The sequence below is a fragment of the Cyprinus carpio genome, chromosome B15 (genome assembly GCF_018340385.1).
Source record: "Cyprinus carpio isolate SPL01 chromosome B15, ASM1834038v1, whole genome shotgun sequence".
NCBI classification, from domain to species: domain Eukaryota; kingdom Metazoa; phylum Chordata; class Actinopteri; order Cypriniformes; family Cyprinidae; genus Cyprinus; species Cyprinus carpio.
Genome location: NC_056611.1, coordinates 22713412 through 22738920, shown reverse-complemented (window position 1 = coordinate 22738920; position 25509 = coordinate 22713412). Strand labels below are relative to the sequence as shown.

At 37.2% G+C, this 25509-nt stretch overlaps 2 protein-coding genes across 6 annotated transcripts in view; one reads left to right on the top strand and one right to left on the bottom strand.

The window, feature by feature from the left end:
* The window catches only part of agfg1a (ArfGAP with FG repeats 1a), a 25190-nt gene extending 4659 nt beyond the window's left edge, over positions 1–20531 (top strand). The window contains exons 2-14 of one of the 5 annotated variants that reach the window (XM_042739860.1): positions 9856–9949; positions 12521–12636; positions 12976–13138; positions 13610–13775; positions 14439–14561; positions 16280–16474; positions 16638–16797; positions 16883–16962; positions 17036–17146; positions 17646–17693; positions 18965–19114; positions 19294–19379; positions 19733–20531. In XM_042739860.1, the coding sequence (XP_042595794.1) occupies positions 9856–9949; positions 12521–12636; positions 12976–13138; positions 13610–13775; positions 14439–14561; positions 16280–16474; positions 16638–16797; positions 16883–16962; positions 17036–17146; positions 17646–17693; positions 18965–19114; positions 19294–19379; positions 19733–19792 (1552 nt within the window). In that variant the 3' untranslated portion in view covers positions 19793–20531. Of the gene's footprint in view, positions 1–9855; positions 9950–12520; positions 12637–12975; positions 13139–13609; positions 13776–14435; positions 14562–16279; positions 16475–16637; positions 16798–16882; positions 16963–17035; positions 17147–17645; positions 17694–18964; positions 19115–19293; positions 19380–19732 lie in introns of all 5 variants that reach the window. The other 4 variants (XM_042739859.1, XM_042739863.1, XM_042739862.1 and 1 more) reach the window with 4 other exon arrangements.
* slc19a3a (solute carrier family 19 member 3a) lies at positions 19877–25509 on the bottom strand. The gene is given in 8 exon segments (XM_042740073.1): positions 19877–20744; positions 20871–21012; positions 21516–21708; positions 22146–22325; positions 24478–24793; positions 24796–24822; positions 24825–25118; positions 25495–25509. Coding segments are annotated over 8 exon segments (1335 nt in total). The 3' UTR covers positions 19877–20576.

The window sequence follows — 25509 nt, the reverse complement described above, 5'->3', positions numbered from 1 at the left end:
GACTTTAATCTTTGCAACTTCACAGATCTTCTTTATTCACAAAGAGCTTGTAACACTCCAAAGAGAAAGGAAAATTTCTGGTGCTACGTGAAAATTGTGGGGTGCTACGTGAAAATATGTTGATCTTGTGTTAACCACAGACCTCATTTCAGGCATTGAACCAAAAACCCATTGACTTCAGGACGATGAAACCAGAAGTGCAAAATTGCATGTTTTTTGGGTTTTCAGGGCTCAATCCTTCAGTGCTCTCTTATTGCTATGCATTTATAAGTATCCTAATTTTCTATAGTTGTCCTTGCATTGCTGACAGTGTCTGTGAACGGTGACCGTCCTAGTAAACTCCATCAGGGGAGATAATTAGGTTCTTTTCTAAGCACCAGCTTCTAAAATGACTTCAGTATCACCAGAGAGATGCTGCTCGCTGTCAGACAGCCAAAGCATGGGAGTCTCCTTATAAACAGTCTGCAAATATTTGACTTGTGTTGTACTTTTTAATATGGACTTCTGCGTTTAGCAGTTTCAACCTTATTCCACCTTATGTTTAGCTAAAAGGACATAGTAGTTAAAAGCATAATGTATGCACTTTTCTCTGTTGGTTATGGAAAAGTGAACGATTAACGTGCTAAGCTATTAATGTATAAGCTATTAGGTGTTGGATTTAATTAGGGCATTTACTTGGGGAGATGGTCCTCTGGCTTTGGCGGATTCACAAGTGTGCCAGTGATTCCCAGTTTTAATCCAGGAGAACTGAGTGTAGATTTGGCCATGCTGCTTTTACACAGTGTTTTTCAAGTCTTTTCAGTTATGGGCTGAAATGAGTCTAAATGCATTAGATTAAGCATTTTTGACTGAATTTTGTCAGAAATTAGGGATGTACTGTATTTTGGTGTCACATTGCTGATTAAAAAAACGTATCCATTGATATTGGATTTTAATTGTGCATGCTAATGCATGCTAAAAGCACTTTATACATATTTTATTTTTTTTCATATTTAGTTAATCTTACACTTATGTAAAAACACTGTTAAATATAATCTTTAGCAACTCTCAAAATAAATGCAAATCTGATTTTATTTATTTGTCATACTTTTATATTTAAAGTGATTCATCTTAGTGATTCATCATATTATTTTATTTATTAAGGTAAAATCTATATATTTTTCAATATTAGCCATTTATCTGTTATCAGCCATAATAACATGAGAAATATCATTGGCTAATTTTATTTATTATATCCTTTATTTTATTCTATATCCTAACCCTAAAGTGTTACACATCTAATTTATCCCATATTGAAAATTCTTCATCCTCTGCCTCAGCACTTTTATCAAATCGCTTTGATTTCTTCAGTTCTGTGTTAGTGACTAATATCTGATCTGAACTTTAATCGCACACACTCGTCTATGAATTTATAATCACTCTGGCCATTCTCTGGCTTGTACATATGACCATCAGTGAATATGTAAGTTTCTTGAACAGGAAGTCTTTGTCAAGTATTTGCACCATCAGCAGCATGTGGTCTGCACATGCACAGGAAGTGGAAACAGTAGGACAGGAAGTACACATTGTCCTCTCACCTCAGAGCTACGTCAGTGCTTGTGTGTTTGTGTGAAAGGCCATTGCTACACTCACAGTTTATGCTATGATTGTGTATTGTGAAAAATTTGTTTCATCATTAGTGCTAAAATTTAGTTGTTTATATAGGGAAAATTACAGTGAATTAAACAAAAATACTCTTCTCAGTGTCCAAAATAGACCTAATTTACCTGAATTCACCCGATACTGTATGTGTATGTATGCTGACCACTGATCTCAACTGTGATTCCCCTTCATGAATCTCTGAGCAGGAGCACAGGTCTTTGGTCTGAGAAAGAGGAGCGTTACCTGAGTAGAGATTGGGTGAAGTCAAGCTACCCACAAACCCTTCCCTCTTAGTTTTATGGAGGGGTCAGTTACTGGGTAAACACATTCCAGCACAGGGTGGGTCCATTTCTCTCTCTCTCTCTCTCTCTCTCTCTCTCTCTCTCTCTCTCTCTCTCTCTCTCTCTCTCTCTCTCTCTCTCTTTTCTATCTTCCTTTTCTCACTCACTTTCACTCTCTTGCTTTATCTTTCTTTCTCCTTTCTCACACTCTATCGTTTACCCACATAGTCTACTTTTCTTTCTTTCTTTCTTTTTTTTCTTTCTTTCCTGTTCTCTCTATCTAGTTCACCTTTGTTTTCGTAGTCTCTGATATATCAGCCACCGCAAGTCTTGTCTTGATTTTGATCATCACCTCGTGCCACACGCTACTGTTTAGGCATGTGGCATTTCTTGTTGGCTGGTTTGCCATTGTAGAAATCATCCATTAAAAAAAAAAAAACTGTAGTTTACAGTACAGTAGTAGTACTCTTTATACTTTACTCTGTATACATAATCTATATACATCTAAATTGCATTTATCCTTTCATTTTTAGCCTCTTTAGCTTTTTATCTTTGCTTCATAAAATGTTGTAATTTTTTATATTAAGCAGTAACCGTTTTGTAAACACGATAAGGCACTCAAGGCCATGCTGTATTGTGATATCATGGCTAAAGGCCGTTATTTGGTATGCCACATGTAAATATTATTTTTATAAGTCTCTCATAATTGTAAGAAAAAAAAATCATATTTGATGGCAAAGCTGAATTTTCAGTAGTTCAGTCTTCAGTGTCACATGATGCTTTTAAAATATTTTTGTGGAAATAGTGATAAGCTACATCTTTTTCAGGATTGACTAATATTATTATTATTTTTTTAAATGGTATATTTATATATATACATCTTTTACTCACACCAAACTTTTGAACAGTAGTCTGTCCTATTACTTTTCTCCAGACATGCATTGACAGATGCTTTTTTAATGTGTGTGTGTGTGTGTGTGTGTGTGTGTGTGTGTGTGTGTGGGTTTCAGAGGTTTGAGCATTTTTTGTTTACAGTGATTTCTTAAGAGGAACTAGAGTATTGAGTAAACTCTCATACACACAGACCTCACAAAACTGTGTATTTCTCTCTCTGTTTGCCATACATTATTACTATGTGGAGACTGGCCACTCGCCCAGTTTCTGACCCATTTTCCCCGAGCCCATCATCCACCTGCTCAGAGCATCATCATCACACACACACACAACCTGGATACAACCACCAGTCGCACAAGCACACCTCACACTCGTGGCTTTTCTCATTAATGAAACCAGATGCAGCATCTGCAGGCTCACTCAGTGTGTGAAGTCGATGCCAGAGCTTCTCACCACCAGCTAAAATGGCTTTCTCACACGCTACTCTTAAAGGCAAAGCATTGGCTTTAGGCACTGTTAGCAAACTTTCCCTCTCAAACATGAAAACAATACATTAGCGCTCTTTTGAAAGCTGCTCTGAGTGGCAACACTTACTCAAATAAAAACCCTCTGAACAAATGGAAGTAACCCAGTACACGAGGGATCAGGCCTGGGCTACTCTTCATGTTTGTGTAGTATGTGTGTTTTATTTTTTATTTTATTTTTTATTTCTCAATGACTTTGAGGCTGTGGCTGATTCATAAAAGTCAAATTGGACAGCTGTCTCTTCAAGCCCCGCCCCTAAGATGGCATCATTGTGGTCTCTGATGCTTCTTGTCTATGTCATGGGCGAAGTGTGTCGTTCTTTAGCCTGATGAAGTGAGGAACTCCCTTTTTTAAGAATGCAGGCCGGACGACAAGAGACCGTTCGCTCACTTTGAGGTCGATCCCATTTCTGTACAGAAAATTCTGGGATTATTTTAACATTGCCATGAATTTGTTACATTTAAGGCATACAAACTGTTTGCATTCTGTGTGTACTGGCCAACTTTATCTTGTAACCAGTAAAGTATCCATCACTAGAGTTCTGAAGAACTTTAGAGATACTTTGGTTAAAGGCATAGTTCACCCAAAAGAAGGAAATTCTGTTATTATTTAATCGCCATCATGTCGTTAGGAACCCATTTGACTTTCTTTTTTCTGTTGAAAGCAAAAGAGTCCATTAAAAAGATCAGTCGTTCTCAACGAGAAGGCAGGACCCACTAGGGCAGTGGTTCCCAACCTTTTTTTCAAGAGACCCCTATTTTAACACTGAAAAATCTTAACGACCCCCATGACCCCCCCCCATTCAAATACACCAGTATAGACATCAGCTTAATGTGACTGTCAGTTGTTTAAGTTTTTAATAACACCAGAATGCAAACAATTAACTGCAACTTGCAACTACTGAGTTTTTCCAACAACAGATTCCATTTATTTTCCTAAACCCGTTGAGCAAATAACAGCACATTTTAATCTGTTAGCGTAAATATCAAATCTATCCATTTCACTTATTACCTTAAACGTGTAACAACATGCAAGGGTTCACAATGACCGACTTTTGTTTTCAGCCTGTGCTTTTTAACTGATGAACAAACAGAAGCAAATTAAAATTTACTAACATGAATATCACTTATTCAGAGAATTAATGTATTTTTTGTTTTGCATTCTAAAAACTAAAAACATTCACCAATTAAAACACAACAATAACCACTGCATAATAAATATTTACATATTGTAAGTTATGTTTTTTCATGCCTTTTCTCTTGTTCCTGGTTGAATTAAAGCCCTTATTTAATTGTTTTAATGTGACTATTTAATGTGAAGTCTGGGCCTGCATATCCAGGGCTAGAGATTGTATATTAGGCATGATTTTCGTGACAGCCATACGAAAGTCATGGTGCACATCCAGCTTGTTGCGTGCCTTCGTTTTGATGGTTACCAGAGAACTAAAAGCAGTCTCGGGACAGGTATGTTGTGGCGAATGGCAGGATGAGTCTGGTTGTAGCATGGTGCGCAAGCTTGGGTGCTACGTTAGGTCCTTTCACCAGCCAGAACCGTTTGTACCCGTGTTCATTGAAGAATCTCCTCAGAAGAGAATTAGACTTGATATCCAAGAGCTCGTCCTCCGCTTGTAAATACTCCAGGTCCTCCTCCTGCGCAGTGAATGGATCCATTACCCATGCGCATTTAGCGACATGTTCATCAACATCCGAAAACCGTGACGTCATCTCTTTCTGTAGCCGTTCCATGTGAAGTATGAACTCCTTGCTCAAGGATTCAGGCAAATTTCCCCCGGTCTGTTTAAGAAGTGATGGAAAATGGTGTAGGTCTCGTTTCCATAAGCTTATTCCTCCTAAAGTCCACTTTATGCACAAATGCGTCAATAATTTCCTTGCATTCCAGCACATTTGCATCCGCGCTCTGCATGCGCTTGTTTGTTTCATTATAGAGGCTGAAAATATCCGCCAAGTATGACGTTCTGATGAGAAATGCATCTGTCATTTCGTCAAACAGCTTCTGATTGTTCATTTTCAGGAACTCTTTTATTTTTTCTTTTAGTTCAATAAAACGAACCAACACTTGGCCTCTTGATAGCCAGCGCACTTCGGTATGAAGGAGGAGTGTCTGATGCACCTCATCTTCACACAGCTCCGCAAAGATTCGCTTGTTTACCGGGCGGGCTTTTATAAAAGTTAACGATCTTTACAACTGTCTTCATTGTTTCATTAAGTTCATCAGAGAGGTGTTTGCTGGCCAAGGCTTGACGGTGTATCATACAGTGAAACACAAGACAGTAGGGTGCTTTTTCTTTCAAACGTGCATTGAAGCCCTTGTTTTTTTCCCATCATTGAAGCAGCTCCATCAGTGCAGCATGCGACTAAATTATTATAGGGAATCTGATTCTTTGTGAAGTACGTGTCAATCGCGTGGAAAATATCTTCTCCTCGTGTTGTTGTAGACAAATTAGTCGACAAAAGTATGTCCTGCTTTAGTTCGGAGTCATCAACGTACTGCACATATGCAATGAGGACTGCTTCATCCGCCACAGTAGACGTTTCGTCAAGTTGGATGGAAAATGGGTGCATCTTAAACTTTTCAATCAGTATGTTCTCAACATCATTTGCCATTCTGTCGATTCTGTGCTTTATTGTATTATTAGACAGAGGTACAGTTTTTAGTTTTGAAGCTGCCTGTGCCCCGCACATTATTTCTGCCATTTTTACACATGCGGGTTTGAGCAGAGTTTCCCGGATGGTGTGTGGCTTTTTTGATTGGGCAATTAAGAGAGCGCACTCGAAGGATGCAACCGTTGCCTGTCTATTTTCATTTCCAGCTCTTGTAAAAACATCTATTATGTTCTGGGGTCTATTTGACATAACAAGTTTCTTTTTTTCCTCAGGAAAAATTCTGTAGGTTTACCCACCGTCTGTGGGTGTTTGGTGCTCTGATGTCTCATTAGTTTGCAGGGCTTCATGCTTTCATTCGCTAGTCTCTCACCACAGATTACACACTCAATTCTCACCTTGTCCATCGCTTCAATGAAACCAAATTCAAGATAACTGTCTAAATAAGGCCTTGTTTTCTTTTTAGCGCATTCATTTTTATCTTCTCCTCGCCGCTTTGCCATATTTTCTCTTTGCCTCGTTTTTTTTTCTGGAAGTTACGTCTGTATCTTCCCACTCTCGCGATATGTTGCAAAATTCTCGGCGTTAAGGATTTTTTTTTTTTGTCATATTTAATTTTTTTACATTTTTTTTTTTTTCAGAATTATTTTAATCAGAATTAATTTATCGTGCTGTTTTAAAAAAAAAAAAAATGATTGGCGACTGGCGACCCCTCGAAAATTATTAGCGACCCCTAGTGGGGGTCGCGACCCCAGGGTTGGGAACCACTGCACTAGGGGACCTCAGCACACTTCTAAGTGGGCTACAAGATGGCTTGTTTTGCTAAAGTAGGTTTAAAATATGCCAGAATGGCTAAAATATTTTTTCAGATTATTTCCATTAACAATCTCTATTTTTATTTAATAACCACAGTTCTCATAAACCTGGACACACCGGATATACTGTATAAGAGAAGTTTTAAAACTGTCATTTGTAGACTTAGGAAAGTAATGGAAAATTAAGTAATAATTAAATCTGAAGTGTTTTTTTTTTTATATTTAATGTATTTTTTAATTTATTTTAAATTTAATGTACATATTTAGATACATTTAGTCTAGCACTAAAATATTTTGTGTAGAAATCGCTATATGTTAGTAAAAGTTTATTTTAAAAAAAATAAAAACCTGTAATCGCAAATTAATTGGTAATAAAAAAATATAAAGCGTGAAGAACATTCAGTTATTGTATTTATGTAATTTAATTATTTTAATTATTTATAATTCTTTTATTAAATTAATTTAATATATTGCCATTTCTGTAATTTAAATGTTTGAAAATGAGCCTCTTTGGTAGCGGGAATATGATGTGAGACTTTAAATATTGTTTTTGACAGAGGAGGGCCTTAAAGTTTGAGAAACACTGTTCAAGATAAATAAATGCTTAACATTTCAGTCTGTTTCCCCAAAAGTGTATAGCATCATAAGACTTGGAATATAGTGCTAAAGTCATACGGATCACCTTTTTGGAGCTGTTGTCCTTTTTGGAGCTTGACCACATCCGTCCCCATTCACTTTTATACCATTGTGTTTTGCAGCAAGGCACTTCAGGTTACTTTAAGGGACTTCCTCTGCAGTAAGATGCACTGTAAGTCACCTTGAATTTAAGCAGCTGTCAAATGAATTAATGCAAATACATATTCATAAAACATTTGCATAATTATGAAGCATTATACTATGAGACTGCTGAAGAATTATTCCTGGTGCTATTGGTTTCAGGCAGTTTTTGGGACTCGTTGAGTTGGTTAGATGTTCAGCTTGAGGAAGTTTAGCCCGAATGGTTCTTGGGGGCCACAGATACAGAATCCCAACTTTGTGCCAATGGCCCGCAGCAGGTTGTGTGAATAATTTAGCACCTGGTCTAATCTTACCAATTCCTTGCTGTTCATGCCCTTTAGAATTTATCACTGAATGCCTCACATCTCCATAGACACACACACACACACACTCATAATATAATGTAGAGGAAATAACAGGTGACATCTCTAGAGGTGGAAAATAGTTTTTGGGGAATTTACCAGCACACTTGCTTTCCCACATGCAAACAGGCAGCGAATGTTAGTGTAGAAGTGGCATGTTGATGTGTGTGTGTATGCGCCTTTTGGGGGTTTCGAGGGGGTGTGTTTGTGTGAATGGGGTTTCGAACATCTCTTGTGGCTCAGGACAGGTGTCAGATGAACTGTCATCCGTTTCAGCACAGAGGGACAGCGGAGTAGCGTTAAATGTCTTTTTCATACTTACACGTGCTAAATGCACCCTCCCATCTCACTGACAGATATACAGGTGCATGGAAGAGTTTTTCTTAAAGGAATAGTTCTGCCAAAAAATAATTGTGTTCCGCAAAAGAGAGGAAGAGATAAATTTGTAGTATTGGGCAAATTGTTCCTTTGACTATCTAAATGAACATCCTGTTAGTTATTAGCTGCACCATTAGATGAAAGAAAAAGGAAGAGATCAGGGGATGGAAATAACAAAACGGATGTGTAAGAGAAGCAGAGGCGGCGTGTCTTGCAGTACACAGACTCTGATCCCTAGAGAGCAAATCTGAGCATGCTAACAGGGTAAATACAGGAAGGAAACAGGCTTTCTAATGGGCAGCCCTTACACATGTTTACATGGCTCTTGGGCATTCAGAGATCATGAGGCTGTTATAGTACTGTTCAGAAAGTTTTTGGTAGAAATTAATACTTTTTAATACTAAGACAATGTCAAGACATTTATAAAGTGACTAAATATTTCCATTTCAAATAAATTGTTCTTTTGAACTTCATGTTCATCATAGGATCTCAAAAAAGTCATGATTTCCACAAACAGTTGTCACAGTTTCCACAAAAATTTTAAGCAACAACAACATTATTTGATGGTAACAACATTAATAACAAGAAGAAATGTTTATTGAGCACCAAATCAGCATATTAGAATGATTTTTGAAAAATCAGCTTTGACATCATAGGGAAAAAAAACTATTTTAAAATGTATTAAAATAGAAAAGAGACTTTTAAAGATGTAATATTTCATAATATTTCTTTTTACTTTGTTCATCAAATAAATGCAGCCTTTGGGAGTAAAAGAGACTTCTTTAAAAAAAAAAAAGTCTCACTGACCTCAAACTTTTGAGTGGATGTGCGCATATTGTTTCCTCTTTTTTACACTTTTTTTCACATTTTTCTTTGTTTTTAACAGTATTATCGAAATAAGAGCTACAGATGAAATTTGGGATGTTATTCAGCAAAAAAATAAGCAGAAAGAAATATATTCTTCATTTATAAACCATCCTTCTAAATTCTTGCATTCCTTTCAGTGGGGCAGTTTATGTACGAACAGTTTTACGATGTTTACACAGATTATTGATTAAGTCCTTGTGTGTGTAATTGAAGCTTTAAATATTTTATCATTCTTGTTCTGGTAAAGAATGATAGGAAAGCCTTTTAAAAGTCTTATAAAAATGGTTTAATTATGACCCATATTCCACCATAATTCTTTAATTGACATGACATACTTTTAACTCTGAAAACCCAGTTTCCTACAGTTAATTACGACTTCCTAGTGCTGTTTATGTGCTCTCATCTCTTAAACGCGGTCGTTCCATCATTAGCTCACCTCTCTCTTTACACTATCACTCTCTTCCACCCCCTCATACACACACACGCTCTCGTTCTCTCCACACACAGACTTGGCGAGGTGCCGAGCAGTCTGACTTTGTCCTTGTCCTAGATCTGTGTGTTATAAGCAGGTTTGTAATGAAGAGTTACAGCGACAGCGAGCAGAAAATCTAATTCCCATGCAAGCGATATACAACACTTTATTTAATTAACATGTTATCATTTTATCTCATATCTCTCTTTCTCTTCTCTTTAGACGAGGCCTGAATCCCCCCCACAGAGTGAAGTCCATCTCCATGACGACTTTCACGCAACAGGAAATAGAATTTCTACAGAAGCATGGAAATGAGGTAATTGATGATGGCATGGTCGAAAGTGCAGTGGTGTTTTTATTGACATGGCTAATGTGTCGTCATCTGTGTGGTCTGTCTGCGCTGATATCTGGATACCAGTGAGTTGATAATTTACAGGGTAACAGTCGTATGTCTATGATAAGATAACAGGAATTTCTGAGATTTTTTTTTTTTTTTTTTTTTAATTTGAACACATGCATAGCTTAAACAGCTGTAAAATAATTTGTTAAAAAATGTAGTTCTAGTATTTTGTATTAATTTTATTTTTATTTATTATTTTTATTATTAATTTATTTTATTTTTTTATATTTTTATTGTTTTTTTAATTTTTTTATTTTTATTTTTGGTATTTTTGAAGGCAGGTGTGATTTCTTCTAAAGTCTAGGTTTCTCTAAGAACATCTTCTAGGCCACCACTGATGAGACCGCTTTTCATCTCCCCCTTCACTTTCTCTGTCTCTGCTTAACTCAGCATTCCTGGGATTTTTCACAGGTCTCGTGAGGCCTGATTTACGAGGATGAGCTGGAAATGATGTTGCGTGCCAAGAAGTCTCTTATTTGAGTGCTTTGTGTTTCATTACACACATGCTATAATCTCCTGTTTAAACCATGATGAACTTCAGAATGGTGTGTGTGTGTGTGTGTGTGTGTGTGTGTGTGTGTGTGTGTGTGGTGTGTGTGTGTGTGTGTGTGTGTGTGTGTGTGTGTGTGTGGACATTTTGTTTTATGATGTTGTTTTATATGGGTCCAATTCAAACCGGCTTGAACACACAGCAGGTTTGGTGTATTAAAATCTCACAGCATCTGTTAGTCTGAACTTCTGATTTGGTTTTCGATGATGAGGGCATGTCACGCAAACTGTTGATGTTGGCAGAACTTCAATAATTTGTCTAGCTTACTAAGTAACAGATGAATGTGCGGCAGAATATTGCAGAGTTTGGTTGCACAAATGATCTTTATGAACAACACAACTATTAAAGTCTGAGGTTGGTAAGATTTTTAAAAAATGTTTTTTGCAAGTCTGTTATGCTCACAAATGCTACAATTTTTGATAAACAATACAGTAAAATACAATTATTGTAAAATATTGTTACAATTTAAAATAATACTTTTCTGTTTGAATAAAAAGCCAGTTATTCCTGTGATCAAAGCTGAATTTTTATTAATCTTCAGTGTTACATGATCATTCAGAAATCATTGTAATATGTTTGTTTGCTGTTTAAGAAACTTTCCTTTAATATTATCAATGTTGAAAACAGTCAGGATTTTTTGGTAAATAAAACATTTAAAAGAACAACATTTATTTCATCAGTTTACTGTTGAACAATTCAATTTATTACATCCTTGATGAATAAAAATCTAAAAATAAGAAATAGTTTTCTTAAAAAAAAAAAAAATGTACTGAACATTTTAACAGTAGTGTGTATAAAGTGCTTTTACCATCCTTTTAAAAGTTGATAAGCCTGTGTGTTTGGCTATTTTAAATATATATGCACAGCTACATGATTTTTTTTTTCTCACGTTATTCACTCGAAGGTTTTTGAAACCAATAAGACACAGTTTTACAGAATATTAATCCTGTCAATTTATTGCTTGTCGGACAAAGAAACATTAATGTAATAAAGAGTTTATCTTTGTTTAGTTCATTAATTTGATGGTTTTTAAACCTCATGTGACAAAATGTATTGTTTCAATATGTCTTGCTATTTTTGATCATATTCAGTGGTCATGTATTTAGTATGCCATTCTGAACTGTTGATTTCTGGGTCATTTTTCGCTTTTATTTCATGAATGAGCCCAACCTGGCCTCTCTTGGACCAGCAAGACCAGTTCATACAAGCACAAAGTGTTAACACATTAATGTTTGAGGCTCATAGAGCCCTTCCTTGAGTGTCTGTATGGCTCCTCATCAGAGTCAAGTGATTATGTGTCTTCACTCTGCTGTTGCTATTTATAATTAATAAGCTGCTACCACTGTTTCCTAAGGGTGTGTGTGTGTGTGTGTGTGTGTGTGTGTACAAATGTGTATCTGCATTGATTACATCTAAATGGTTGCAGTGTCTTCACTGCTGTGAGAGGTTTCACACATAACACTTTGCATGTAGTGGTTGCAAAGCCATACGGTTTAATTTTTTATATTTATCAGTTGTGTTATCTGAGAGCATGTGTGTTTGACTCAACAAGAAGAGTTTATTTAAATGTTTTCTCAAATGTCATCTTGAGATGTTGGTTTCCTTTTTAAGAGTGTGTGTGTGTGTGTGTGTGTGTGTGATTGTGTGTGTGTGTGTGTGTGTGTGTGTGTGTGATTGTGTTCAAAGTGAGACTTTCCTTAGTATGAATGCCTGCATTGTTTTTTCACACACATGAGGCAGTGAGAAAGAGCTGCTGTCTGTCTGAAGGATCTTTCTGTTTTTCTGTCTTCTCTAATAACCTGAGAATTAAAGTGACTGAGTTGCTGCTAAAAATGTTTTCTGACATATGAATCTCTGTTTCACATGCTTCTGGTATATTTGAATATCTGACCTCTCTCCTTCTCTCTCTACGTGTGTGTGCTTTCATGTATATGCAGTTATGTAAACGGATATGGCTCGGCCTTTATGATGACAGAAACTTGGTCATCCCAGACTTCAGAGAACCTCAGAAAGTCAAAGAGTTTCTTCAGGACAAATACGAAAAGAAGCGATGGTGAGAGACAACATGGGCTGAAATGTTCTTTATTATTTTTGATATTTATGTGCATTTAGTCATCATCATCACACAATAAACCACTGTGCAAAGTGAGCTGCACATTATCCCACTTATTACAAAACAAATAAATGGGCATGAGTTGTGAAAATAGTGGTTCATAGTCTTGATTTGCACTTTATTTTGCATTTGTGGATTAATTATATCCTGGCATTTCCTGAAACTTTCCCAGTGTTAACTGTGCACCTCTAAGATTATATTTTTATAGGCAAATATTTTCTCAGTATGATGAGGATAAAATAAACACATTGTTGTCTCATTTAAATGTCTTTCTCTCAGGTATGTTTCTCCAGAGCAGGCTAAGACGGTGGCGTCAGTTCATGCTTCAGTCTCTGGTTCATCTGCTAGCAGCACCAGCAGCACTCCAGAGGTCCGACCTCTCAAAACATTACTGGGTGAAGCAGTAACCACTTTACACCTCAACAAAAACACACCCAGCCAGGTAAGAAAACTCATTTATACAATACTGTGTCTAAAATAATGCATTACATTGTTCAGTGTCAGTAAAAACACTTCATTTTCAAATAAATGCTTTTTTTTAACTTTGTGTTCACAAAGAATCCTGGAAAAAATATATCATGGTTTCCATAAAAATATTAAACAGCACAACCATTTTCAACGTTGATAATAGTAAGAAATTTTTCTTTTTATATAAGAATGATTTCTGAAGGATCATGTGACACTGAAGACTGGAGTAATGATGCTGAAAATTTGGTTTTGCATCACAGGAATAAATTACATTTTGAAATGTATTACATTAAATTGTAATAATATTAGATCAAATATTTTAGATGAAATAAATGCAGCCTTGGTGAGCATAAGAGACTTGCGCCAAAGTATTCTAACTACATACAAACTACTTCAAACATATTTCTGGTTTAATTTTTTATTATTTTTTGGCTTGCTTTCACAGTCTCCGGTTGTGTCCCGCACTCAGCTGACCCAGCAGCAGCAGCAGCATCAGGACAGGAAGTTCGATCTGCTCAGCGATCTAGGTGGTGACATTTTTGCAGCTCCGCACTCACAGTCCACAGGCAATGCAAACTTTGCCAACTTTGCACATTTCAACAGTCATTTGGGTAAGAACACACTCGCGCTACACTAACAAACTAAACCATCGATTGAAAAAGGTTCAGGACAGCTCCTAGTGTGATGTGGTCACTTTCCCATTATGCTGCACTAGACTTATTGACAGCCACTGCCACAAAACTTCTCATGAAATATAAAACCACTAATGCTTTCTGACATCTCTAGAGGGTAGTGGTTGTGCATTTGAATCGGTTAATGCCAGTAAACAGGTACAGAGGTAAACACACACACACCATTTGGGAGCCATTATGGCCAAACCTGCCTTGTCTGTTAAAATGTGCATGGCCCTAGTGCATTCTAGGAAGAGGTTTTTGTTCATGCCATCTGTATTTGTCTGTGTGTAGTTTTATTTGTGGGTTTGTGTTATTAAGCATTATATCATTCAATTTATATCAGTGTGTGTTATATCTTCTTCTTATGCAACCAGTGTTTGAGTCAGAACCATTATTTAGTTTGGCTAAATGTACAAGATGAAATGTTAGAATTAATTGAATTTTTAAGAGGAATTTTCATAATCTTCTAACTGGAAAGAAATCAAATTGACCTAAATGCTGGACACATTCATCCCATAGTTTGATTCTTGTTTCACTGTCATTCCTCATTCCATTTTCTATTTGTTTGTTTGTTTGTTTGTTTGTGGTGGACTCCAGCAGCGCAGAACGCACATTCTAATGCAGACTTTGCGAATTTTGATGCATTCAATAATAGTTCTGCTGCTCAAACCACAGCGGCATTTCCATCAGCTCCACAAGCCTCATTTCAACCCGCACAACCAGGTACAAAACACTTATGAACATCCATTTACATCAAACTTCCTGTTAGAAATGGCTCCTTGTCCAAGTTGTGTTGTTAGAAATGTCACATAATAGTTGTTCTGTTTGTCTTTTTTTTTTCATTGCTGGTTTTTTTTTTTTTTTTTTTTACAGTCTCACTTATTTTTTCAGTGGTGCTTTGGTTAAACTTTAAATTCTCTCTAATAAAACCATCACTTGATGTTTTCAGTGGTGGGTGCAGAAACATCTGGTTGATTTCATTCTGTCATTTCAGTTCCTCACTATATCAGCTTGATTATTTTTCTTCTGTTTCTACTTAATTTTCTAAACGTGCAACTCTAAGCCAATTTGATCAAAAGTGACAGTTAAAGCGTTTATAATGTCACAAAAGATTTCTATTTCAAATAAATGCTGTTCTTTTAAACTTTCCATGAATCAAAGAAAATGTATCCGTTTTCAGAAAAACATTAAGCAACTGTTTTTGCATATTAGAACCTTTTCTGAAGGATCATGTGATGAAGACTGGAGTAATGATGCTGAAAATTCTGCTTCATATCACAGGAGTAAATTACATAATGTAATATATATCACAATATTGCTGTTTTTTACTGTATTTTTGATCAAATATATGCAGCTTTGGCAAGCAAAATAGATTTATTTTCTAAAAAAAAAAAAAATCTTGCTGACGACAAACATATTTTTTCTTCTTTCTTTATAGTTGTCTAATTTCTATTACTTTATGCTTTTCTAAACATTCCTGCGCTGTCATTCACTCATTTCCTGTGCGTACATCAGTATACAACAGTCTCCCATTTAGTCGCTGTGTGGGTGAGTTTACCTCATCGCTGCCTCCACTGGCCATGCACAGTAAGTCGCAGCTTGTGTGCCTGTCTGTGTCTTTCGTACACACACTAACCCCCCCAATTAATTTGATGCTGTTTTTCTATTTGTGACACTTTCATGCAGTGGTGTAAAATCCGATTTTCCTTATATAGCTCCTCAGGAATTCTCCTGGGATGTCTGTCTGATTTGAAGGACACTCTTAGTCAATGTGCCCTCTAAGCTACACGCTCCTGATGTTATTTCTGCGCAGAGGGAAAAGGCATTTTGGGTCATATTGAGTTGTACTGTGAATATAACACATCAGTCTTGAGATTAAGGGGAAAGCTATCTTGACAAAAAGTTTTAAAATTTAGTTACATTTGGTAATAATATAATAAATCCATTGTCTTATAATAGTATGTATAATTCTATAATATATTTTTATTTGAAAATATGCATTTTATGTATTTGTTATAGATTTATACATTTAAAAATAGTACAAAAAATTATGAATAATAATTATTATTTAAAAATAAATGCAATATAATTTAAAATTTATTTAAAAATATAAGCAATATAAATTATTAATCTGTGTGTGTACATGTGTGTGTGTGTGTATATATATATATATATATATATATATATATATATATATATATATATATATATTATTATATTATTATTATTAAACAATTAAAATGCTATTATATAAATAAATAATGTAAAAAATTGTTTCCTTTTTTTTATCTTAGTTATTATAAATGATCCTTAATTTATTAAAACAAAATGTGGTAAATAGCACAAGGTGCTCCACAACAACAAAACTTAGAGTGAGCATTGCTGTTTAACATTCTCTCGCTCTGTCACATATTTGCTCATCCTTTCTTTCTTTTCCACAGGTAGCTCATCAGGACTGGCTAATGCCAACTTTGCGAACTTCGATAACTTCCCCAAATCGTCCAGTGCTGATTTCGCCTCATTTAGCTCCACCCAGAATAACTCTGCGGGAGAGGGGCATAAAGTGGAAGCAGTCAGTGTCTCTGCAGACCGATACGCAGCCCTCGCCAACGTCTTCGGCAGCAAACCTGAGCAAGGTACATCCAGGAATGAAACAACAATTTTTGAACATTGACTAATTTTTCTGTCCATTTTTCAGTCAAATGGTATGTGAAAAACGTAATTATTAATACTATAAAACCTGGGCTACATGTGCACAAAAAATGGCTAAAAATAACCACTTTCTGTCTCTCTCCACAGGTACGAGTTCAGCCCCTCCGTCAGCAGGTGTGGGTCCTCCACCTCCACAAGCAGCTCTGTTTGGCGGCGATCGCTACGCTGCTCTAGCAGAACTAGACAATGTCTTTAGCCCCTCAGCGCCAAACGTGAGCAGCTACAACACTGCCACCACCGCACAAGGGTGAGACTAGAAAGAGACGTGGCCCTTTACCTCTCAATGTCTTTTTCTCTGGCGTGTTAAGCTCTCTTTCCACTCTCGCATTCAGGTCTATGTTTGGATCCTCTGCGGCTGCTCCTCCAGTTCAAGCACAACAGGGTTTACCCAGCATGCCTCAGGGTTTTGGAGGTAAGCATTTTTAAGATCTATTTGAGATATCCATTCAGTAAATCTCTTACATCTCTCATGTGTTTTTTAACAGGGCCTTCGACGAATCCATTCGTCGCTCCCGGGGCTCCGCAGGCCGCTCCCACTAACCCGTTTCAGACCAATGGAAGAGCAGCAGTACCAGGAGTGGCTGTGGCCACAGCAGGTATGGGCGTGGCTTATGTCTACCTGCTAAATCTTAGAGTTTAATTGAGTCGCAGAGAATCTTCTCAGAATTCACAGCGGGCCTTGTCCTCGGTTTTAAAAGAGTTTAAGCAGCTCTTGTTTTGTGTCTCATTATTTATTTAACACACCAGAGGGCTTTGGGAAGAGTTTTAAGTGGGTCAGATACCCCCGGTTTCCATGCTAGGAGCTAACAGCTTGAGATCGCTTTTACACACGCAAGATACAAAGGCACCGCAGAAGAGCTGCAGAGATTTGTGGGTCTCCACATCCCGGCGGCGGAAAAATGTTGTGTGTATTCATGTACCAGAGAGAGAGAGAAAAAAGGCAGGAAGGGGAGGCATCTCTGGTTAAATGTGAATGAGAAGCAGATTTTTTTGTCCCCTGAAATTTATATATAGGCCAAAAGTGAGAGAAAAGCTAAAATGGAGTGAGCTGCGACTGATGGTTTTGTCTGGTTGTGTTCTTGACATGCTGATCAGACACGTTGGGACCCCTTCTGGGTCAGGCTTACTCTGCGGCCCACTTCGGTATGTCCGTCTCTCTCGTTCTCCCTGTTCTCTCTTCCTTTTCTGGGGCTTGGCTTTGACTGTAGACTAGTTGGCTTTATAAACTACACTGACCGCTATTCTGTGGTCATCCTGACCTTTTGACCCCATTAAAGAAAGGTGTGCTTGTTTTGTCTTTAATCTGAGGTTGATGAACCCCAGATAAATGATCACTATCCCATGTTCACATCAGTGGTCTCCAGCTGTCTTTGAAATTAAAATAGACCAAATATGATTTGGTCATATGTTCAATAGCCACTTAAAAATGTTTATTTCATGAGATATAAAATATCAAGCCAAGTGGCATCTGCAAATAAATGAAATGCAAGAGCTTTTCTCAGCCACTCGTTTTGATGTTTTGTTATATAATGCTACCGTTCAAATATTTTGGGGTACGATTTGTATGAAATGCAATAAAAGTAGAGCTGTTGTAAAATATGATTACAATATAAATTTTCAGTTTTTAAATTTTTTTTAAATGTTATTTATTTCTGTGATGGCAAAGCTGAGTTTTCAGCATTCAGTGTGACATGATTTTGTTGCTCTTATTATTCATGCTGAAAACAGTTCTGCTGCTTAATAGTCACATTAGATGCTTTTTCCAAAACAAATCTGACCCCAAACATTTGAACAGGTTGTACAGGTGTGTGTGTGTGTGTGTGTGTGTGTGTGTGTGTTGCTGCTTAATAGTCACATTAGATGGTGTGATGTGTGTGTGTATGTATATATACACACACACATTATATATGTATATATGTGTGTATATATATATATATATAGACTATATAAATAGACTTGCTGATGTTGATTGAATAACGTTAGTATTAGAAACTGTTGGTTCTTTGTTGTGTATTGTCCTTCCTCTTTTTGCTGTGGAGCTTTTGTAATGTTTTGTCATCTGCTTTGCAGACTCATTGTCACAGATTTCTGTGCTCAGGATAAAAATAGCACTTCATTAAAGTCAACATGACTCTTTTTCCTAGGCTTACTGTGATTGATTTGTCAGTACATTTTACTTTAGGTTTGTCTTCCAAATTTAAAATTGAATTTGCTTTGACTCTTAAATAACTTTACTTTTCTCAGTGGAGTGTTGGATTCCTGAAAAAGTTCAATTTCAAAGTTAATTAGTCAGGTAGTTCAGCTGCAGTTGAAGTGCAAACATTATGTCAGTGGATCTCACAGATTGGCCAAGAACGGCACGTGTATGTATGTCAAAACTGAGATGTTAACTCCGAGCTCTTTGTGTCCCTCAGCCTCTTTCGGTCCTCCGTCCATGAGCATGCCGACTGGGTTTGGAAACGCTGCTGCGTACAACCTTCCCACCAGCTTCAGTGGAAACTTCCAGCAGGCGTTTCCTGGACAGCCGTTCACCCAGCAGCACGCGTATCCCCAACAACCCAACGGTAGGGACTTCGAAAGACTTGCTGCAGTGATTTTAATGCCATTATATTAATGCTTTACAATCAATTCCAATGTCATGCAGCTTTTTGTAGAATGTTTCAGCAGTACTTCAGTGAAAAAGATTGTTTTACATGGTCACATTTCTTTTTTTGTATTCACATATTTGTCTCTTTTTCATTAGGAGGTTTTGCTGCATTTGGTCAGGGTAAAGTCACTCCGTTTGGACAGAACATGACGGCCCCTGGAGTAACCAACAATCCCTTCCTGGTGTGTTAAATGACACATTTTGATTGAATGTAATCTACAGTATATATTTAAATTTTTTCATTTATGTATTATAATTATAATATTTTAAAAGTCTTCATTTTATTCCAAATGTTAACTTGGAATAAGTCTCTTACTTTTATTAATTTACTTTACAAAAGAATTAGGTAAAAGCTTATTCATTTATAATTATAATTATAGATAGATAGTTTAGATTTATAAATTAATATATTCCAAGCCTACATTATATTCCAAATGTTAATTGAAGTCTCTTATTTTTATTTATTTATAAAATAACTTTATTGTGACACTAAATCTGTTGTCATCACATTTATCTTTTTTCTTTTCTCTTGCAGGCAGGGGCACCAGCAGCACAGTTTCCTGCAGGAGGCTCATCCACAAACCCCTTCTTATAGCACGCCTTTGTCCTCTGCTCCTCCGGAGGGTGGCCTGTGACTCTTTCACACCTCTTGCACTGTTTTGTTTCTCAAGTAGCTTTAAAAAAAAAAAAACATCAAATTCTTAAAGAATTTTTTTTATTGAATTTTAAGAGCAGAAGACTGAAAAAAAAAAAGCAAAGGAATATGGTCCTGTCTATGGCACATCCATGATGACAGAAAACAAAACATGTTGCAGGGTTGTTTGGAGAAGAGGAATTCCTGTGAACTGGCCTGACCTGGAAATCATCTGCACGACGTGGTTGATTACTATGTTATTGCAAACCTCCTGTTCATGTTAATGCTGCAATTCTGTATATAATTCTTTCATAGAAATTGCTCAAGTTTAAATTTTTGTGCATATCAGTATTTGTATCTTTAACACACATACACACGCGTCCAAACACACATGCTGCATATACGGCGTTGACATCCGCCATGCTGTGAATAACATTAAGCAAGAATGTGGAATCCCTTTTTGACATCATAGTGTCGCCTTTTTGTGCTTTTGGAGTTTCTGAGAATGAGGCAAAAACAGTTTTTCCGTTACGAGGAGTTTAAACCACAAGACTCTTTTTGAATGTCAACTCCTCCTGAATTCTTGAGACTCAGACTCAAGACCACTTATATGTTACAGAAATCTAAGTTAATGTGTGTATATACATATATATATATGAATAAATATATACAATATATATTAAAATGAATTTTGCCTAAATCAAGTGTGATTGCTTAAACTTTCTGTACTTCCTGTTCCTTGTGCTCAGAACTTTGTTCCAATGATGATTTGTGCATCATCTTCTGCCTTAAACGTTTCTTCTGGATTCTCTCTCGGTGTTTCCATCTCAGGTTTTCGGCATATTGTGGTATACAAACCACTCAAGAAGAAAATGAGTGCAATAATAGAAAAATATGCCCCGTAGACGGTGAACTGGAAGACAAGTAACACAAGAACAATGTGAATGCATGTTCTGGGTCCAATGCAAAATCAGCATCTGTGTCATGCTGATCATGACTATAATAATTCTGACATATGGAGGGTGTCCGGTAACCTCACCTGTGTGATGATATCCACCCCAAGCCCGCCGCTATCCACCACCACTGAGGTGATGATTGTCTGGAGGACCAGGGCACAGAAGGTGTTGGCTCCGAACACAAGAGCGTAACGCTCCAAGTTCAGCCCAGCTGCTATCTGGAACCTTTGAAACAAGGACATCGATGTTCTCATGCATTCACTGACTAAATGGAGTTATCATATTATGTGTGTGTGTGTGTGTGTGTGTATATATACTGTATTGATTTTTAAAAGAGAAAATGTAGGATGTAGCTGTTAAGAATATCTATTTTTCTGCCCTCTTAACCTTTTCAATGTGTACATTATTTATTTATTGCATCTACTGTATATAAACAGAAACTTTGCCACGCTTTGCATTGTCAGCTCACTTAAAACACATGGAGCTGGAATTAGTCTGTCAGCATTACAGGTCCAAAATCTTCCCCATTGCACCAATTAAGGTGAAACAGCAAGGGGTCAGATAAGATAAAGTACACCTTTCTGAAAGTTTATCATGGAATTACGCTGTTAATTTGGAGCGGGTATAGTTTGCATTCCAGCAAAAATTCAGTCCATGATAACATTTAACTTAATTATTAATAAACATAATCTGTTTCTGTTAAGTCACGTATTTTAAACAGAACTTACATGGCAATGGTGATGAGCAGCATGTACAGGCTCTTAAAGATGATGTAGCCACAGTAGCAGACCCAGATGTTTGCGCTGAAGACCATTGCGAAGAGAGCGCCGCCCTCCAGGGCCGAGAGCGCTCCCAGAGCCACCTCTCCATAGCGAGACCAGTCTGCGGATGAAAAACCGATACCGTACGCCGCCGCAGCACCTGTGGTGCAGTATTGTACAATAAGAAAGACATTTCAAAATTCACATTTTTATTTATCTTTATAGTTATCGTGTTCAGTCAGTTTGAACCCATTAATTATGTTCTATAGTATGAATATGGATAGTTAAAATGAAATTCTGACTTACTACATCCACCGTGTTTACTTGGTTATGTGTCCTATTAGTGTCACTTTTCTGCCAATCATAAATCCTCTACTGTGGCCTCATGGGATAGTAAAGTGTCCATCAAATGCGCATTTCAGAATCTCACCGGAAGTAGTAGGTCATTTGAGTACTTTGAACCTACATTTTATCGAAATACTGCGCATTCAGATATTCTAGCTACTCTTTTTTTCGCATTCTAGAGAAGTGTTCGATTTCAGATGCATACTGAATTTAACATGGATGAAAACTAAACTAAAGGTCCCGTCTACTCACCAAACAGGTTTGAGAGGGCCTCCACTCCTCCATTGTAGACCGTGAAGTTACTCGACGGCTCCACGTACTCCCACAGTGACTGGACGTAGTTCACCGTCTGGTTGTTGTAGGTTTGGGTAGAGTGTGCACAACACTGTGAAGATATGAGGTGTGTGTGTGGGGAGAAACTGTGGGGGATATCTCCACAAAAGGGGCAGAGAATAACAGCAGCCACCTGGGACATCATGAGATGCATTCCATTTAGATTTTCTGGATTTAGCTGGTTAATATTTTATTTAGAACATCTTTTTTTCAACTTGACCTCGATATGCCAGTAAAACGAGATACTTCTTCAATCATTTAGACATCTTAAACCCTGCACTTTTCTCATAATCGACTACAAACTCACATTCAGATCTGCCTCCATCCAGCCACCATCCAGAAAAGATCTGTCTCTAATTCTATTTCAATGCAGCTTTAAATGAAATTATGTTTTTCTTATTTTATTTCAATGTCCAGAAAAGATCTGTCTCTAATTCTATTTCAATGCAGCTTTAAACATTGTAAAAAGCAGAATGAGATGTGTTTTTTTGTCCACTAGCAACCTCGCATTTAGCAACTTGTTGGAAACCACCTTTTTGAAATCACAAATAACGCATAGCTTATGTATTTTATGGCATAAATAAAACCTTGTTAACCACAGACTGAATTTAAGGCTTTTAACCAACAACCCAATCAAAAAAGCCATTGACTTTGGGAAGATGGAGGCAGAAGTGCAAAAATGGCACTTATTTAATTGGTTTAGGACTCGTTCCTGCAGCACTCAATGATTTTACTAAGATGACAAATTCGACTCATTAGTCCTACCTGTCTTGGAACTTTTTGCACTTGTATTATCACATTCAGCGGAAACTTCTGGTATTTGCTGCTGGCGTTTGGCTCCATCCATCTCTACGCCATCTTTTTGGCCAGTGCTCTGAAGATCCTCTTCTGTCCCAACATGCCCTTCACCATCAGTCTCTCCTCTAGCTCTCCTCATTTTGTGAAATCATTTTGTGAAAGAACATACTTGTATTTGGGATTGGGATGGGGATGGTGAAGGTAATAGCAGTGAGAGTGAGTGTAAAGTGTAGAATGTTGAGTTTTGTTGTATGAGTTCAGTTCAAGGATTTGGCCCAACACTGAACCAACGGTGTACCCCAGCAGCTGGGCAGTCCGGCAGTGTGAGGTGGATTTGGGTTTCAGGTTGTTTTTAATCTACAATGATGTTGTGGTGGTATGTGGTGTGAGAAATAACATGACGTCACCACTCCATATGTAAACTGCATGGCCTGCATCTCTGGGACACCATTACACCACAACAACATCGCCGTGGTGGAGAACAGGACTAAACACTGGAAGACCACCACAGGTTTGTAACGCAGCCAATCAGTGAGGAGGAAGACAGGAACCAGCACTGCCAGGTATGAGTACGTCCACACCGGGAATATCTGAATGGGTTACCTGGGACGACCAGGAAAATCAGTGATTTTATCACAAATAACCAAATAGACATTTACTGCACAAATCCAAAATCGTGGTTCGTCTCTTCCCTATAGATCGCCCGGCTGTACAACCACTCCTACCCGTCGTAGTGTGCCGCACAAACAATTGATTAACGGAAAAAAACTGCATGTAAGCCTACCCCTTGTTACATGTTACATGTGGCACTTGCTATGATACTAACAATAAAGTCTTTGCATAATTACATTGCAACGTAACCCTAACCAACCCCTAAGTCCGAACCCTAAACAATATACCTATTGTAATATTACTCAGTAACTTATATGTCATTTTATAAGTACACTGTAAACAAGGACACTTTAAAAAGAAGTGATAGTGTAACCATATTAAACATCTAAATATATAATACAAAATTTGGATTTAAAAATAAACTTTTAATAACTTTAAGGATTAAATATTACTAAACTATTTGAATCCATTCCATCGGTAACTTGCCAAATACAGATTTTTTTTTTTTAACATATATGTATTTCTGTCCACTGCATATATTCACTGCCAGTTATAGATACTTCTACAAGCTTCAGTTATTAATATATACCAAAATCAAGAGTACTATATGTACAGGTGTTCAAATGTATTTTAAATGGCATAAATAACTTGTTAACCACAGGAACCTGAATTTAAGGCTTTTTTAAACCCAACACCCAATCAAAAAGCCATTGACTTTGCGGAAGATAGGAGGCCAGTAAGCTATGCAAAAATTGGGCACTGTAGGTTAATTGGTTTAGGACTCGTTCCTGCAGCACTCAATGATTTTACTAAGATGACAAATTCGACTCATTAGTCCTACCTGTCTTGGAACTTTTTGCACTTGTATTATCACATTCAGCGGAAACTTCTGGTATTTGCTGCTGCCGTTTGGCTCCATCCATCTCTACGCCATCTTTTTGGCCAGTGCTCTGAAGATCCTCTTCTGTCCCAACATGCCCTTCACCATCAGTCTCTCCTCTAGCTCTCCTCATTTTGTGAAAGAACATACTTGTCTTAGGCATTGGGAGAAGAATGGAGCCGATCAAAGCAATACCAGTGAGAACCAGTGTAAACACTAGAATGTTGTTGTAGGACATCAGTTCAAAAGAGACTAGGATTTGGCCCAACACTGAACCAACGACGTGCCTACCCCCAGCAGCTGGGCACCGGTCCCCGGCAGTAGTACGAGGTGGCTTTCAGGTAATGCTTCAACTCCACCATGCTGTAGAGGTACGTGAAGTAAGCAACATCACATGACGTCACCACTCCATATGTAAACTGCATGGCCTGCATCTCTGGGACACCATTACACCACAACAACATCGCCGTGGTGGAGAACAGACTTACTAAACACTGGAAGACCACCACAGGTTTGTAACGCAGCCAATCAGTGAGGAGGAAGACAGGAACCAGCACTGCCAGGTATGAGTACGTCCACACCGGGAATATCTGATTGGTTACCTTGGGGGGAAAAATCAGTGATTTACCACCAACAACAAACTAGATTTACTGCACAAATCTAAATCGGTCACTATATCACAACAATTGATTAATGCAAAAAACTGCATGTAGCCTAACCCTTGTTACACGTTACATGTGCTTGCTATTATACTAACAATAAATTATGCATAATTACATGCAAGTAACCCTAAACCAAACCCTAATCCTAACCCTAACCATATACTAAATAATATTACTCAGTACTTATATGTAATGTATAATTACACTGTAACAAGGACACTTTAAAAAGAAGTGTAACCATATTAACATCTAAATAATAATATACAAAATATGATTTAAAAAATACTTTTAATAATTTAAGATTAAATATACTAACTATTTGACATGTCAT